This window comes from Anopheles coluzzii, chromosome 2 (genome assembly GCF_943734685.1).
Source record: "Anopheles coluzzii chromosome 2, AcolN3, whole genome shotgun sequence".
Lineage (NCBI taxonomy): Eukaryota > Metazoa > Arthropoda > Insecta > Diptera > Culicidae > Anopheles > Anopheles coluzzii.
Genome location: NC_064670.1, coordinates 99,175,178 through 99,188,788, shown reverse-complemented (window position 1 = coordinate 99,188,788; position 13,611 = coordinate 99,175,178). Strand labels below are relative to the sequence as shown.

The 13,611-nt window shown below is 43.6% G+C and overlaps 3 protein-coding genes across 3 annotated transcripts; all 3 read left to right on the top strand.

Annotated features, from left to right (window-relative positions):
• Nucleotides 1-3,114: 3,114 nt before the first annotated feature.
• On the top strand, nt 3,115-5,247 carry LOC120952446 (juvenile hormone esterase-like). The gene is made up of 4 exons (XM_040371775.2): nt 3,115-3,429; nt 3,489-4,532; nt 4,590-4,882; nt 4,948-5,247. The coding sequence occupies exons 1-4, from the start codon at nt 3,226-3,228 to the stop codon at nt 5,147-5,149; spliced, it is 1,743 nt and encodes a 580-aa protein (XP_040227709.2). The 5' UTR covers nt 3,115-3,225; the 3' UTR covers nt 5,150-5,247.
• A 1,238-nt stretch (nt 5,248-6,485) lies between these two features.
• Nucleotides 6,486-8,169, top strand: LOC120953460 (juvenile hormone esterase-like). The gene is made up of 2 exons (XM_040373381.2): nt 6,486-7,521; nt 7,598-8,169. The coding sequence occupies exons 1-2, from the start codon at nt 6,550-6,552 to the stop codon at nt 8,039-8,041; spliced, it is 1,416 nt and encodes a 471-aa protein (XP_040229315.2). The 5' UTR covers nt 6,486-6,549; the 3' UTR covers nt 8,042-8,169.
• Nucleotides 8,170-8,778: 609 nt separating this feature from the next.
• LOC120961449 (juvenile hormone esterase-like) lies at nt 8,779-10,783 on the top strand. Its single transcript, XM_040385165.2, has 3 exons — nt 8,779-9,151; nt 9,221-10,261; nt 10,337-10,783. The coding sequence occupies exons 1-3, from the start codon at nt 8,915-8,917 to the stop codon at nt 10,781-10,783; spliced, it is 1,725 nt and encodes a 574-aa protein (XP_040241099.2). The 5' UTR covers nt 8,779-8,914.
• The last annotated feature ends 2,828 nt before the right edge of the window (nt 10,784-13,611 follow it).

Sequence of the window (13,611 nt, the reverse complement as noted above, 5' to 3'; positions counted from 1 at the left end):
GTACGAGTGGGGGTTTCGGCTTTTTCTAGTTGTCTTTCCTAAATGGATGGGATGTGTAATTCGGGGTGTTAAAAATAGCTGCATCTACCGGGGAGGTTTGTGAAGGACAACAATGCGGTTGAGCTGATACGGAGGATCGTGCTGATGATGATGATGATGATGATGCACTACTAGCGTTTGTATTCCTCCGCCTCTTCTACAGCAATGCCAGCTGCCTCTAATGGAGTGTGATGAAGTCATTCGAAATTTTCACCAGCCGAAAGCCGATGCACGAAGTGCAATCTAATTGTAATTGACGGGTGGATGTATTTAACTGGGTAAACGGTGGCAACGGCTGTAGGTGTGAAAGTTGATGAATAATTCAATATTTGTGTTAGACCATCTTCAAGAATGGCTTGATGGATTTTAAACTGTATCACATAATATTTCTTTGAATCATTGTTTTCAGGAGAGTTTATAAGAGCAAAATGGTTAAAAATAAAAAAAAATCTATAAAAATTGTTGCATGTTACTTATTATTTTTTCGTTTTTTATCTATTATAATAACTGTTTTTTCTGTCCGTTTCTGAGTTTGTCGTCTTTTATATTTTGAACAGCAAAGTCAGGAATTGTAAACATTTTCTCCTTATCTTTGTTTTTTGGTTTATTACAGGGGTTTCCAGGGGTTCTCATGGTTGAGGGACACTTCCTTCACTCTTTCCGAAGGGAAAGGAACTTCATATGATGGAAATTGAACTCAATGGCACCCTTTTTGGACAGGCTCCTTTGAAATTCGTATTGGATTTGTCCAACAAGGGTGCTATATAGTCTAATTCCATTTGCATTAAGTTCATTTCACGTAAGAAGGAGTCAATAAAGTGTCCCACAGCTATGAGAACTCCTGGAAAACCCTCTAAGATTTAACGATTATTCAACAATAACGATTTCACAATAGTTATTGGTTAACTTTCTCTTTCGTTTCAAGACTTTCTTCCTTTTTATTTCTTTTTCTACATTAAATTGTTTAAGTTTCTCTTAAAAAAATAAAAAAAATAATCAAGATGTTGCAATGCGATCGCCGCTTTACTATCACTACGATGCATTGGTTTGTACAGATAACAGGATCATTTTCTTACTATTCAATGCTCACTTCCTGTCCACCTTCATCAATCCACGTACCAATTTCAGTACAAAAACCGCAATAAAAGATGCTGCTTAGAAAAATTGCACCACAACGATTTTACGAGCTCGAGAATTGGAAACCACAAAAACCTCTCGTTCCAGTGCCTGGAAGTTTCATAATCTCCGAACAGGCCATAACTCTTCAACTTTCTGGCCCTGCAAATGGCTGACGAGTAGTTACCTTCACCGCGCTCCGGTAGTGTTTTAGACGAGCGGTATAATATAAACTGTCACCGCAAAACCGACTGGATCTGGAACCAACCGGGAGTGCCCAACCAAACGACCCTATGCTAGTGACAATGGTGGTGGCATTTGATAGCAATTCGTTGGATTGGAGGAGCAGAGAGTTTGCTTTAACTTTTCGATGTTAACCTGGTGTGCGGGCCTAGCAGGGGGGAAAAGCTTTCGAAATCTCTTTGAAGAGCACCAGGGAAAAGAGCAAACAAGGTCAGCAGTGTCCATCTAACTTCGCACAAGCCATGATATACCGTGCCCAATGGGTAAGATAACTTTTACTGTGTAATGAAGGTCGTGGTTACTTTTTGGTGGAGGAATGGAACAGACCAGCTCCAATTGAGTGACCATTAGCACTGTTTTATTCTCACATATCTTCCCCGCTCGTAAAAGAACAAGACAGGAAAGGCAGGAAGACACGAATCAAACTTCCGTACATTTGGAAATGCACATTCACCGAGATTTTGCTTGCTGATTCCTAGCCTAATTGCAGATGGGGCGGACTGCTCGTTTCGGACGTGTCTCGTTATTCGGTGTCCTTCTGGGGGAGAAATATCGGAGGAAAAACTGATGATGATGGGCTCGCACACACAATCTAGGTCAAAGCCATAAAACAACGGTGGCCAGTCAATACACAGGGTACAATAACTTTAACCTCTTCCCCCGTTTTTCCTGCTGAAGGATGACAAATATTGGAAGCGAATAGAACTTTTGTGGATGCTGAATTGTATTGATTTCCGGGAAAGATTACTATTGGGGGAGTATTAGAGTAAATCGATAGCACTGACTGAATAGTTGAGTGCTTTGTGTTGGTGTAGGATGTAATATAAATAGATTTATGCTTTTCTTTTAGATGTTCTATTGTTATAGAGTTAAATAATGTTTTATTGTTAGAACTGCAATGTTTTCTATTCTGAATGATCTATTACGTTCATTATCACAACATACATCTGTTTTAGGGGCGGTCTTGTGGTACAGTCGTCAACTCTAACGACTCAATAACATGCCCGTCATGGGTTCAAGCCTAGAATGGACCGTCCCCCCGTAGCAAGGATTTGACTATCCGGCTGCGTGGTAATTAATAAAGTCTCGAAAGCCTGATGATAGGCCGGCATGTCCGCGTAGGACGTTACGCCAAATAGAAGACAGATAAATAAAATCGTGAACTAAAGACTAAAGTAATAAAAAGAAAAAAAGACATTAAAAAACAACGTTGAAAAACTGCAACCAAACACCGATGTTTTGTAAATGTTTAAATTGGAAAAATCGTTTTTATGTTTGGGATATTGCATACAACTACCAACGATGCTGTGCAAAGTTGTAACCAACAAAACGTGCCAGTATGCAAGTCGCGCGGCCCGAGTCGTTTCAGTTTCCACTGTGTTCACACTATGAAGCGGTAAGAATACAGTTGAAGCGTTTGGAACGCAAATTAAGTCTTAATTTAAAACTTTAAAAAAATAATATTTGATTCTGCTAGACTAATAAACATAAATGCGATGTACGATATGATAAAAACATAGAATTTTATAATTTAATTTGTTAATATTTACACAAAAATTCGCACCTCGGTTGCACCTACAAATACATGTATGGCGTTGCCCGGCTATCATCGTCTGTTGTTGTTCATGAGTTTGTTTTATACAGGCGAGAATCAATCACCCTGACATGGGGTCGATCTCCATACGGAACAGGGAAACCCATACTCACGGACCGGTTATCGCATTTAAAATGCAGTTTTGTTGCCTTCCTTCAACGAGGTAGGTCGTGTAAGTTACAAACACTCAACTTCTAGCACTGAAGTGATCTTGGTGGTGATGCCAGTTTAGAATGAGGTATAGTGTTGTAATGAAGCTGCTAGTGATATTCGGTGCCGTTTTGGTCACGGTTGGTGGACAGTTAAAGCATCCGCGTGTTTGTACGGACGATGGCTGTCTGCTGGGAACATCGATGACGGATACGAAGAACCTAAGGTTCGATGCATTCGTAGGCATTCCCTTTGCAGAGCCACCGGTTGGAAAGCTTCGCTTTAAGGTAGGTGCTTTTGGGAAGAGTGTAAAGCGTGTTCCGTTACTCATTGCTATCTCCAACAGAAACCCATCCCAATCGAACCTTGGACCGAAGATTACAATGCAACCGAAAGCAAACCGGCCTGCCTGCAGAAATCATTCCTGCTGCCCGGGCAACCGATCGTTGGCGATGAGAATTGTCTCTACTTGAATGTGTACCGCCCCAAAGGCAACGGCAGTGCAGTCTCCCTGCCCGTAATGGTGTTCATACATGGTGGTGGATATTTCTTCGGTTCGGCCGATCCACAGCTGTACGGGCCGGAGCGAATCCTGGCCACAAAACAAGTGATCCTCGTCACACTCCAGTATCGTCTCGGTGTGTTAGGCTTCCTTTCGACGGGCGATGCACACGCTACCGGTAACTACGGTATGCTTGATCAAGTGTTAGCCCTCCGATGGGTCAATCGACACATCGGCGCCTTCGGTGGTGATCCTCACTCGGTGACACTGTTCGGTGAAAGTGCTGGCGGTGCTTCCGTGCAGCTGCACATGATGTCTCCGCTCAGTGTGGGCTTGTTCCAGCGTGCGATCATCATGAGCGGCAGTGCGCTAGCCGTGTGGAGTCTACCGATACAGGATCCGCTGGCGTTGGCACGCAAGCAAGCAAAGCTGGTTGGTGTGTCCGAGGCGGAAGAGCTAACGACGGCCGAGCTGGTAGATGTGCTGCAGTATCTCGATGCAAAGGTACTAACTGCCAGCATGCCAAACCTAAGAACGTGGTTCGAGCATCCGATCGTTATGTATCGGCCCACGGTGCAGGGAGCTTCCGTACCGAGCGAGGAACGCTTCCTGCCGGACGATCCTAGGAAGCTGTGGGCGGAAGGGCTTTATGTGGACATTCCGATCATGATCGGTACAGTACCGAACGAAGGTGCCGTTGTATCGCTTGCAATAGTACACAACGAAACGATTCTGGAACAGTTCAATGAGAATCTCAAGGAGCTGTTAGTGCCTGTTTTAGCCATAAATGGGACAGATTCTGTTTTGGAGCAACTGAAAGGACGCTACTTTCCGAAGGCGACCAATAATCGATGGATTAAGGAAGACAATGCTGATCAGTTCACAAAGGTAGGACTCTTCTGTGAGCATAAATATTCTCTTCTACTAATATCTCTCCATTTGCAGATGATGTCTGATGCATTCATTAAGTATCCTACCATAAAAACACTCCTGCAGTATGCCAACTCCAATCAAACATCCTGCAGAGACACGACGCTCTATTCGTTTGAGTTTGAGGGCCGTCACTCGTTCTCCTCACTCTACATACAGTCGAACGCAAGCCATGGCGTATGCCATCAGGATGAGCTGCTCTACCTTTACCGCATGATCGATCTCTTCCCAGACTTCCCGCCCGATTCGCCCGAAACGGAAATGTGCAACGCGTGGACCGAGTTTCTTGTCAACTTTGCAAGCAATGGGTAAACAACAGCACTGTTTTGTTTGTTTTTTTTTTTGCTTTAAATTCTTATTCCTTTCTTTCTAGAACGCGACCCGATTCTTCAAGATCGTGTGAAGCAAACAACATTCAGACGGTGACTTTTGGAAATGCAAAATCATCCCCAGAGGGTACGTCCGCTGCGTCGGTCGTATTGGTGTCGAGTGGAAATGGATTGGACGCGGAGATGGAGAGAATGCATGAATTTTGGAGTACCGTTTACGGTTCTTCGTACATTGCGTATCATTAGCAGCTTACTTAATTCTCACATTTGATGTTGCAATGTCTTATACACACGAATACGCAATCATAATAAACGTAATACTAATCCATTTTTGAAGCAAATTACACGCTTGTGTCGAATTTATTAACATTGCTACCCTTCTTCGTGTGAACGATCATTTTACATGACGTCTTCATGATGATCTTCAAACGATTTAACGAGCAAACTATCGAATACAAAATTATTCCTCCTCCGTTAAGGCTGCAAAATCCTTCCCATCGCCTTCATCTCACTGGTTTCCTTAATCGAATGCAGCGTACGCGTCCATGTCCTCGTTTGTCTGGAAAGCCAACTTGCGTGTGTCGCAACGTTGGAAACCCGCCAGGATGTGGCAATGCAAATCAGACGCCAGATTAATGCAACATCCCGTCGTTTCTGCATGGCATTGCATTACATTGCATACGTTTGCTTTTCTTTCGGGACAGTTTCCATCGCCATTGAGAGTGTTGCCGACTGGCCGAAACAAAAAGTGGGCCATTGACAGCCTACGGATGATGTTACACAACAAGGGATGATTTGTTCGAGAACCGCAAAGGAGAAAGCAAAATGTTGTTTTTTTTTAGTACAGATGGACGAATGTTTTGTACTAAACGAGCATCATGAATGATTCTGGCAAAATCACGTAATGAGATTTATATTTTAAAACATTTCACAGCTATCGAAAGTGAGCCAAACTTGGGGCCGAAACGTTGTAAACCAGTTTTACAAACCTTCCTCCAAAAGATGGAATCTTGTTTGGCGTGTTTTTAATTGTATACAGAAACTGCAACCTTGAAAGAAAGCAGTATTGCCATGAGGAGACCTCTGAATTTCGATATTCATGTTCAAGGAGAAAGGTGTATATATCTCAGGGACACAGGAAACAAGCCCCAAAATGTTCAAAAGTAAAAGATTATGGTGGAGAAAGTAACCACAGGGACAGTATAAAAGCGTTCAACTTCATCAGTTTTCGTTTTAGTGCAATCTAAACGAACAACTGACGCAGATCGTGTTTTGAAATGGTGGAAAAGTTCAAACCATTCTTAAAAGATGTTCCTTTTTCGCTGCTGTTAACACTGTTGGTGATCATCTGTGTAGAAGAAGTAAAACCATTCCAAACTGAACCTACTGTGTGCATTAAAGATGGGTGCTTGCGAGGCACAGTGTTGCAGAACAGTGTCGGTGTCTCTTATCCCGCGTTTCTGGGCATTCCGTTCGCGAAACCTCCTATCGGGAAGCTGCGGTTTGCGGTGAGACAGTGTACAGCTTGAGCTGCAGTGAGCCGTTTCATTGATAGTTTTTCCCTCTTGTTCCACCAGAATCCACAACCAAACGATCCATGGACGGGAAAGTACGATGCAACAAAGGCAAAGGATGCATGCATCCAGATGGTAACACTCGTGCCAACGGCTCCCCTGTTTGGGAAGGAGGATTGCCTTTACATAAACGTGTTCGTACCGGCCCTGGAAGTACGTGATGCAGGACTACTGCCCGTGATGGTTTACATTCACGGTGGTGGATTTTTGTATGGTTCAGCTCAAACGGAACAGCGTGATCCTGCCCGCTTTATGTCCTGGCGTCGTGTGATCGTTGTGACGTTCCAGTACCGCTTGGGTGTGTTTGGATTTCTCTCCACGGGAGACCGGGCCGCTTCGGGTAACTTTGGCATGAAGGATCAAGTGATGGCTTTGCGCTGGGTAAAGAAGAACATCCGTGCGTTCGGCGGTGATCCCAACCTGGTGACGATTTTTGGTGAAAGTGCTGGAGGTTCCAGTGTACAGTTCCAGATGCTCAGTCCACTTAGTCGTGGTCTATTCCATCGGGCAGTAAGCATGAGCGGTAGTGCTATCTCGAGTTGGAGCGTACCAATCGAAAATCCTCTCATGCTGGCAAGGGCACAGGCGAAAGTGCTCGGCATAGTGGACGCCAGCGAGCTGTCGACGAAGGAGCTGGTTGAGCAGTTGCGCGAGGTGGATGCCGTCGAGCTGACACGCAGTACTGAACGGTTAAAGCTATGGGATATTCACCCGATCACACTGTATCATCCGGTGGTGGAGCCTCCGGAGGAACCAGAACCCTTTTTGGCCGAGGATCCTCGGGCTGCCTGGCGCAGGGGTGCATATGCGACCGTTCCTTGGATGACGGGAAGTATTCCGAACGATGGATCGATCGTCACACAGACAATCTACAGGAATGATTCACTGGTTGAGGATTTGAATTCTAAGTTTGTCAATCTGTTGCCGCTTATACTGAGAACTAGCATCACTAAAGAGAAACTCGCACGGCTAAGAAAACGATTCCTCAAAAACACTCCTCCCTCGAAGTGGATTACCAAGGATAACTACGCTGAGATCACTAAGGTAAGCTACAATGACCCTGAAAACTGAACCACAAGATCAAGCACCTAAACGAACTCCAAACTTTGTCTCTTCCTAGCTAATGTCGGAAGCCTGGTTCCTGTACCCAATGGTGAGAAGCATCAAACAACACCACGCCAGCCGGAAGCACACCCCAACCAGTGTGTACTCCTTCCAGTTTCGGGGTCGGTACTCCTTCTCCAAACTGTACACCGGCACGGACACACCGTACGGCATTACGCATGCCGATGAGATGATCTACCTTTTCCGTATGCCACTGCTTTTCCCCGAGTTTCCACCAGGCTCGCCGGAAGCGGAAATGACCCAACTGTGGGTGAAGTTTTTCGTAGACTTTGCCACACACGACATAGTTGACAAGGTGGGGACATGTTATGGCGAAAAGTGTGAAGTGATGACGTTTGCAAACACAAACAATCGATACTTTCCCGTAAGCAAACGGCTCGTGCCAGGATTAGATGAAGAGATGTACAGTTTTTGGAGGAGCTTTTTGGAGGATAAGTAGCGCCATTGATTCGAGATAAATGTGAGGGTTATGGTTTACTGTGCCGCTTACATGTTCTTAACTTATTTGTATTCTAAGTATTACCCGCTACGCGTCAACATCTACGTGCTATTGTGACAACGACGTGCCAGGTATTAAACTTGAAGGAAATACACCAGATTGTTTATATTTTTCATCAGCACTGTTCATATTTTTTACCGTGTTTTGATACAGTTACAGTGCAGTGCAAATTTTCTGCCAACATTTTGCACTCCACCACTCAGTTATGGACGGTGACGACTTATTATTCTCCATATCAAATTGTCCAGCCGTTTTCGATTTGCCAACAAAGAACTTCGCAAAATGTGAGCCAAAACTAACCAAAGATGACTAAGGGGCCAAAGCTTTGTATCATCTTCATTCTTCTAACAACATCTAGAACCTGTTCTTTCAACATTTTCGACTATTTTACAGCATACTTTCGTGAATCATTATTCATTATGACACGATTACGTGATATAATTTGCATTTCAAAACAGTTTTAGAGCTATCGACACTTTATGCAAACTCGGCAGCAAACTGTTAGAAAACCAGTTTAACCAGTCTACGCTAAAAAACGGAATCTGGTTTAGCATGATTTTTGCAAAAACCACAACCTTGAAAGAAAGCAGATGTTCGAAGAGAAAAGCTCAAAAGCTTTTGATCAGCTCGTTCAACCAGTAAAAGTGTGCATAAATCTCATGCAAAGAAAGCCAGCTCCAACATATCTAAAAATGCATGATAACGTCAGTGAAAGTAACAACGGAAACAGTATAAAAGCTATATAGTTCGGCCTGCTTTGTTTTAGTGTGGCCTAAACGGATCGCCGAGACAGTTCGAGCTGTGCAACCAAAAATGTCTAAAAAGTTTAAATCTAACCTCAACTGTTCTGTTCCTATCTCACTACTGTTTTTACTATTGTTGGTAACCATACGTGCAGGAGGCGTTGAACTGATCCAAACTGAACCTACCGTGTGCATTAGTGATGGTTGTTTGCGAGGCACAGTCTTGCAGAACAGTGTTGGTAGCTCTTATCCAGCGTTTCTGGGCATTCCGTTTGCCAAACCACCCATCGGGAAGCTTCGGTTTGCGGTGAGACAGTGTACAGCTTGAGTCGTAGTGAACCGTTTCATTGATTTGTTTCCCCTCCTGTTACATCAGAATCCACAACCCAACGATCCATGGCAGGGAAAGTACAATGCATCCACGACAAAGAGCGCTTGTGTCCAGATAGTAACGGTCCTTCCATCGTCTCGCCTGTACGGGTCAGAGGACTGCCTGTACCTGAACGTGTTCATGCCAACTCTACAAATACTTGAAGACGCCCTACTGCCCGTGATGGTCTACATTCAAGGTGGTGGATTTCTATACGGCTCAGCGCAATTGGAACAGCGTAATCCTGCCCGCTTTATGACCTGGCGTCGTGTGATCGTTGTGACGTTCCAGTACCGCTTGGGTGTGTTTGGATTTCTCTCCACGGGCGACCGGTCTGCACCAGGAAACTTTGGAATGAAGGATCAAGTGATGGTTTTGCGATGGGTAAAAAAGAACATCCGTGCGTTCGGCGGTGATCCCAACCGGGTTACGATCTTCGGTGAAAGTGTTGGAGGATCCAGTGTACAGTACCAGATGCTCAGTCCTCTGAGTCGTGGTCTGTTTCATCGGGCAATAAGCATGGGTGGTAGTGATTTCAATAGCTTGAAAGGAGCGATCAGTAGTCCTCTTGCTTTCGCAAGAGCGCAGGCAAACGTAGTTGGAATAGAGAATGCCAATAAACTGTCATCGGCGAAGCTAGTCGAGGAATTGCGTAAGGTGGATGCGTATGAGCTGACGCGCAGTATCGAACAGTTGAAGCAGTGGAATATCCACCCGATCACCTTGTACCTTCCCGTAGTGGAGCCGCCGGAGGAACCAGAACCCTTTTTGACCGAAGATCCTCGAGCTGCTTGGAGGCGGGGTGCATATGCAGCTGTTCCTTGGATGACGGGAAGCATTCCGAACGAAGGATCCATCATCACACAGACGATTTACAAGAATGAATCACTAATTGAAGATTTCAATGCAAAGTTTGTCTTTGCGTTACCGTTCATACTAGGAACTAGCATCTCGAAAGAGAAACTCGCAGGGCTTAGAAAGCGTTTCCTCAAGAACACTCCTACTTCGCAGTGGGTTACAAGGAATAACTACGCTGAGATCACTAAGGTAAACCGCAATTGGAAGATGAACCTCAAAATCAAACTCCTTAACGTATTTAAAACATCTTCTCTCTCTCCATAGCTGTTTTCAGAAGCCTATTTCCAGTACCCGATGGTCAAGAACATCAAGCAACACCTCGCCAACCGGAAGAATACTTCGACCAGTGTCTACTCCTTCCAGTTTCGTGGCCGGTACTCCTTCTCCAAACTGTTAACCGGGTCAGAAAAGTCGTACGGGATTAGCCTTCTCGACGAGATGATCTACCTTTTCCGTATGCCACTGTTTTTCCCCGAGTTTCCACCAGGCTCGCCGGAAGCGGAAATGACCCAACTGTGGGTAAAGTTTATTGTAGACTTTGCCACGCAAGAATCTGTCGATAAGATCGGAACATGTTATGACGTAAAGTGTGACGTGGAGACGTTTGCAAACTCGAACAATCGTTACTTTCCCGTTAGCAAAAAACTTTTGCCAGGGCTGAACGAAGAGATGTACCGCTTTTGGAAGGGTTTTTATGAGGGAAAAGCATAATTTTAAAGTGATCAAGTTCAAGGATAGTGTTATGGTCTAAGGAGCCATAACAATCTTCTTAATTTATTTGTCCATTTGCCAATGTTTACCGTTTGCCACCATCATTACCATGCATTTGGCCATTCCCTTCCATCACGCACACACGCACACACTCTGTTCCGCTTCCGAAACACTTTCTACCACTCGGGTACGAACGGTACGGTCTAATCCTCCTTATCAAATTGCCCACCCGTTAGCGGTTTTGCCGGCTTTTTGTAAACACGTAAACAAACAACCCGTCAAAAACGGCCACCCTAAACAACGAACGAAAGCGGGATTGATGCCTTCACGTGCAATGCCACCCGCGGGATCGATTTTGTGCAGCGTGCCGCGGAACGAACGCGAAGGAAAGCGATCGCGACTCGTGTTTATCATCGGTTCAACGGCATCGATTTACGCTCGGGTTAAGTTTCACTATCAGCAGCACTCACACACACAAATAGAGGAGGTGGCTTGTCTAGGGGTTACTTCAAATCAGCTGCGTCGCGCTCGAGCTGATAAGACGGTCCCGCGCCTGCCAGACGTGCTGACGGTGCGGCAGGTTGCGCGAGAAATTGCAAATTCCTGGCGTTCTTATCGTAGGCTGGGTAGGGTCACTGCAAGCAGTGTAGGGGAAAGTGGTGAGGTATTTATTTAATCTTAGCATTTTGATAGGGATTGGCAGATTGGAAAGAGGTTACAAGTACCTGTAGAGCCATAAGAACATCAATGCAGTGATGATTAATCAGTTCAGCATCATTTTGAATATGCTTTTAATCTATGCAGCCTTTTATTCCAATTTATTAAATGTGTTCTTGATTTTGTTCTTGAGTTCTTTTACGCGAGACCGTGAGCGGTTTCGGACACTCCTGAGGCAGGCCAAGACCGCAAAGCCGTTGTAGCGCCGGATAAGTAAGTAAGTAAGTTCTTGATTTTGACATGTTGCATAACTCACTTTACTTTACTCACATTGCAAAACACAAAATCATGCAATTGAAACGATATTTTGATTCATATTCCGGACAGTTTTGAGCTCATGTTTCAAATTACGGACATTTTTATTCAAATTCCAGACAGCGTCAAAATATCATCTATAATCTTCTCATTCACATACACACTACACTTTTTTTAGTTTTTTAACTTCTATTAAGGTTCCCTTAAGGTTAAGGCTCTTAAGGTTAACACTCAATTCCTAGAATTGACGATCCTTCCCGCCCTGCCATCAAGGCCATTCGTTACATCTTTCTTCAAATATTCTTGTGTTTATTACTGTCTAAAATAATATGTTAATGCAATTAATCACAATTTGGCTGTTCGGCTGTTCGGAATTTAAACCAAGAATACAAATCTTGCTTCGAGTCTAGGACATAATTAATTAAGCGTTTTAATGGAAATCATAGTGAATAATATGATAAAACACTGTTGTTTTCGTGATGCTACTAACTACTAACTACCTCCACAGAAGATTCAGAAATACTTCAATGCATCTGGACCAGACTAATAGGAATTATTGACAAAATTAGTTTTGAGTCAAAAGAGCCAAGCATGCATGTGATGGTGAACAGATCAACAAAATGTATGTATTTATCGTGACATCAGGGATGACATACTAGGTGTCAGACACATTTTTAATTGATTCAAGAACATATTGGCAACCTTGTAAAAATAAAATTTCGGCATGGCAAAGAACTGAATATGAGGAAATTCAATAAAAACATACGGAATTTGAAGCTGTCCGTAATTTGAATCTTATAGCTACTATCTTTTGTTAGTTCGATATTGCTATTAAATAATGAGCACTTCCTCCATTATTGTTTGTTTTGGGCTTGTTTGATCTTAATTTAGATTCTTTTTGGTGTTTTCTTCAAGGTTTTCAGTTTTTATTATTTATTTCTTTTAGTTTTTCGTATTTTCTCGTTGCTATTCTGTTGACCATTCATTGTTCACATATTTCTTACAGTGATAATTGTTTGTTATATATTTTTATTACTCTATTTTTTATCGTTAACTTTTCGCACGTGTCTATTGATTTCTACAGAATTGGTTTTCTACAGCTACTTTTTTATCTCGTTTCTTAAGTTTAATTTATTGAACAACTATTTGTTCCTTATCATATGTATTTTAATATCATTTTTATTTTGTATTTGCTTCTTTTCCTTGAATTGCAAGCTAGTTTTTTTTCGTATTTAAAAATACAATTTGTCTGTTGCCTTAAAAGAACAACAAACACTATTCGAGTCAATTAAATGTATAACCCTCGAAGGAGAAAGCCGTCTGTTACATCTTTAATGCATTCCCGTCCGTTTCCTGTTGCTCTCGATTTCATCCCGACACGAGCAGCCAGACAAACCGAACCCCCGCCGTGAAGGGGTTAAAGTTTAACCGGGCCCACCGCAGCCTCCCACGTTCTGCTCCTATTACAGCGATCGCACCAAAAATAAACATACGCTTACTGCAAGCAGAAACTGCTGCTGCATGCAGGAAAAGCAACCGCAAAAAGGAAGACACAAAAACGGCAATAAAAAAAAAATAAAACACACACATCACAGACCAATTCTGAATGACCAGTTACATTGCAGTTCGAGAACACGAGCCACATCACATGGTTGGGACAATGTCGCACTTTTGCTTTTAGCTTGCATATTCGCATTGGACGGCAGTGCCGGGCTGCACTTTTCTGCATTGCCAATGTAGGACGGCGGCCGCGGCGGCGTGCCCGAAAATGTGGGTCAGTAAATTTTTGATGCATTTATGCAAAGTGGCGTTGAGATTTTTGACGCGGGGAAAGAACGCCACCGAAGCAGGCAGGA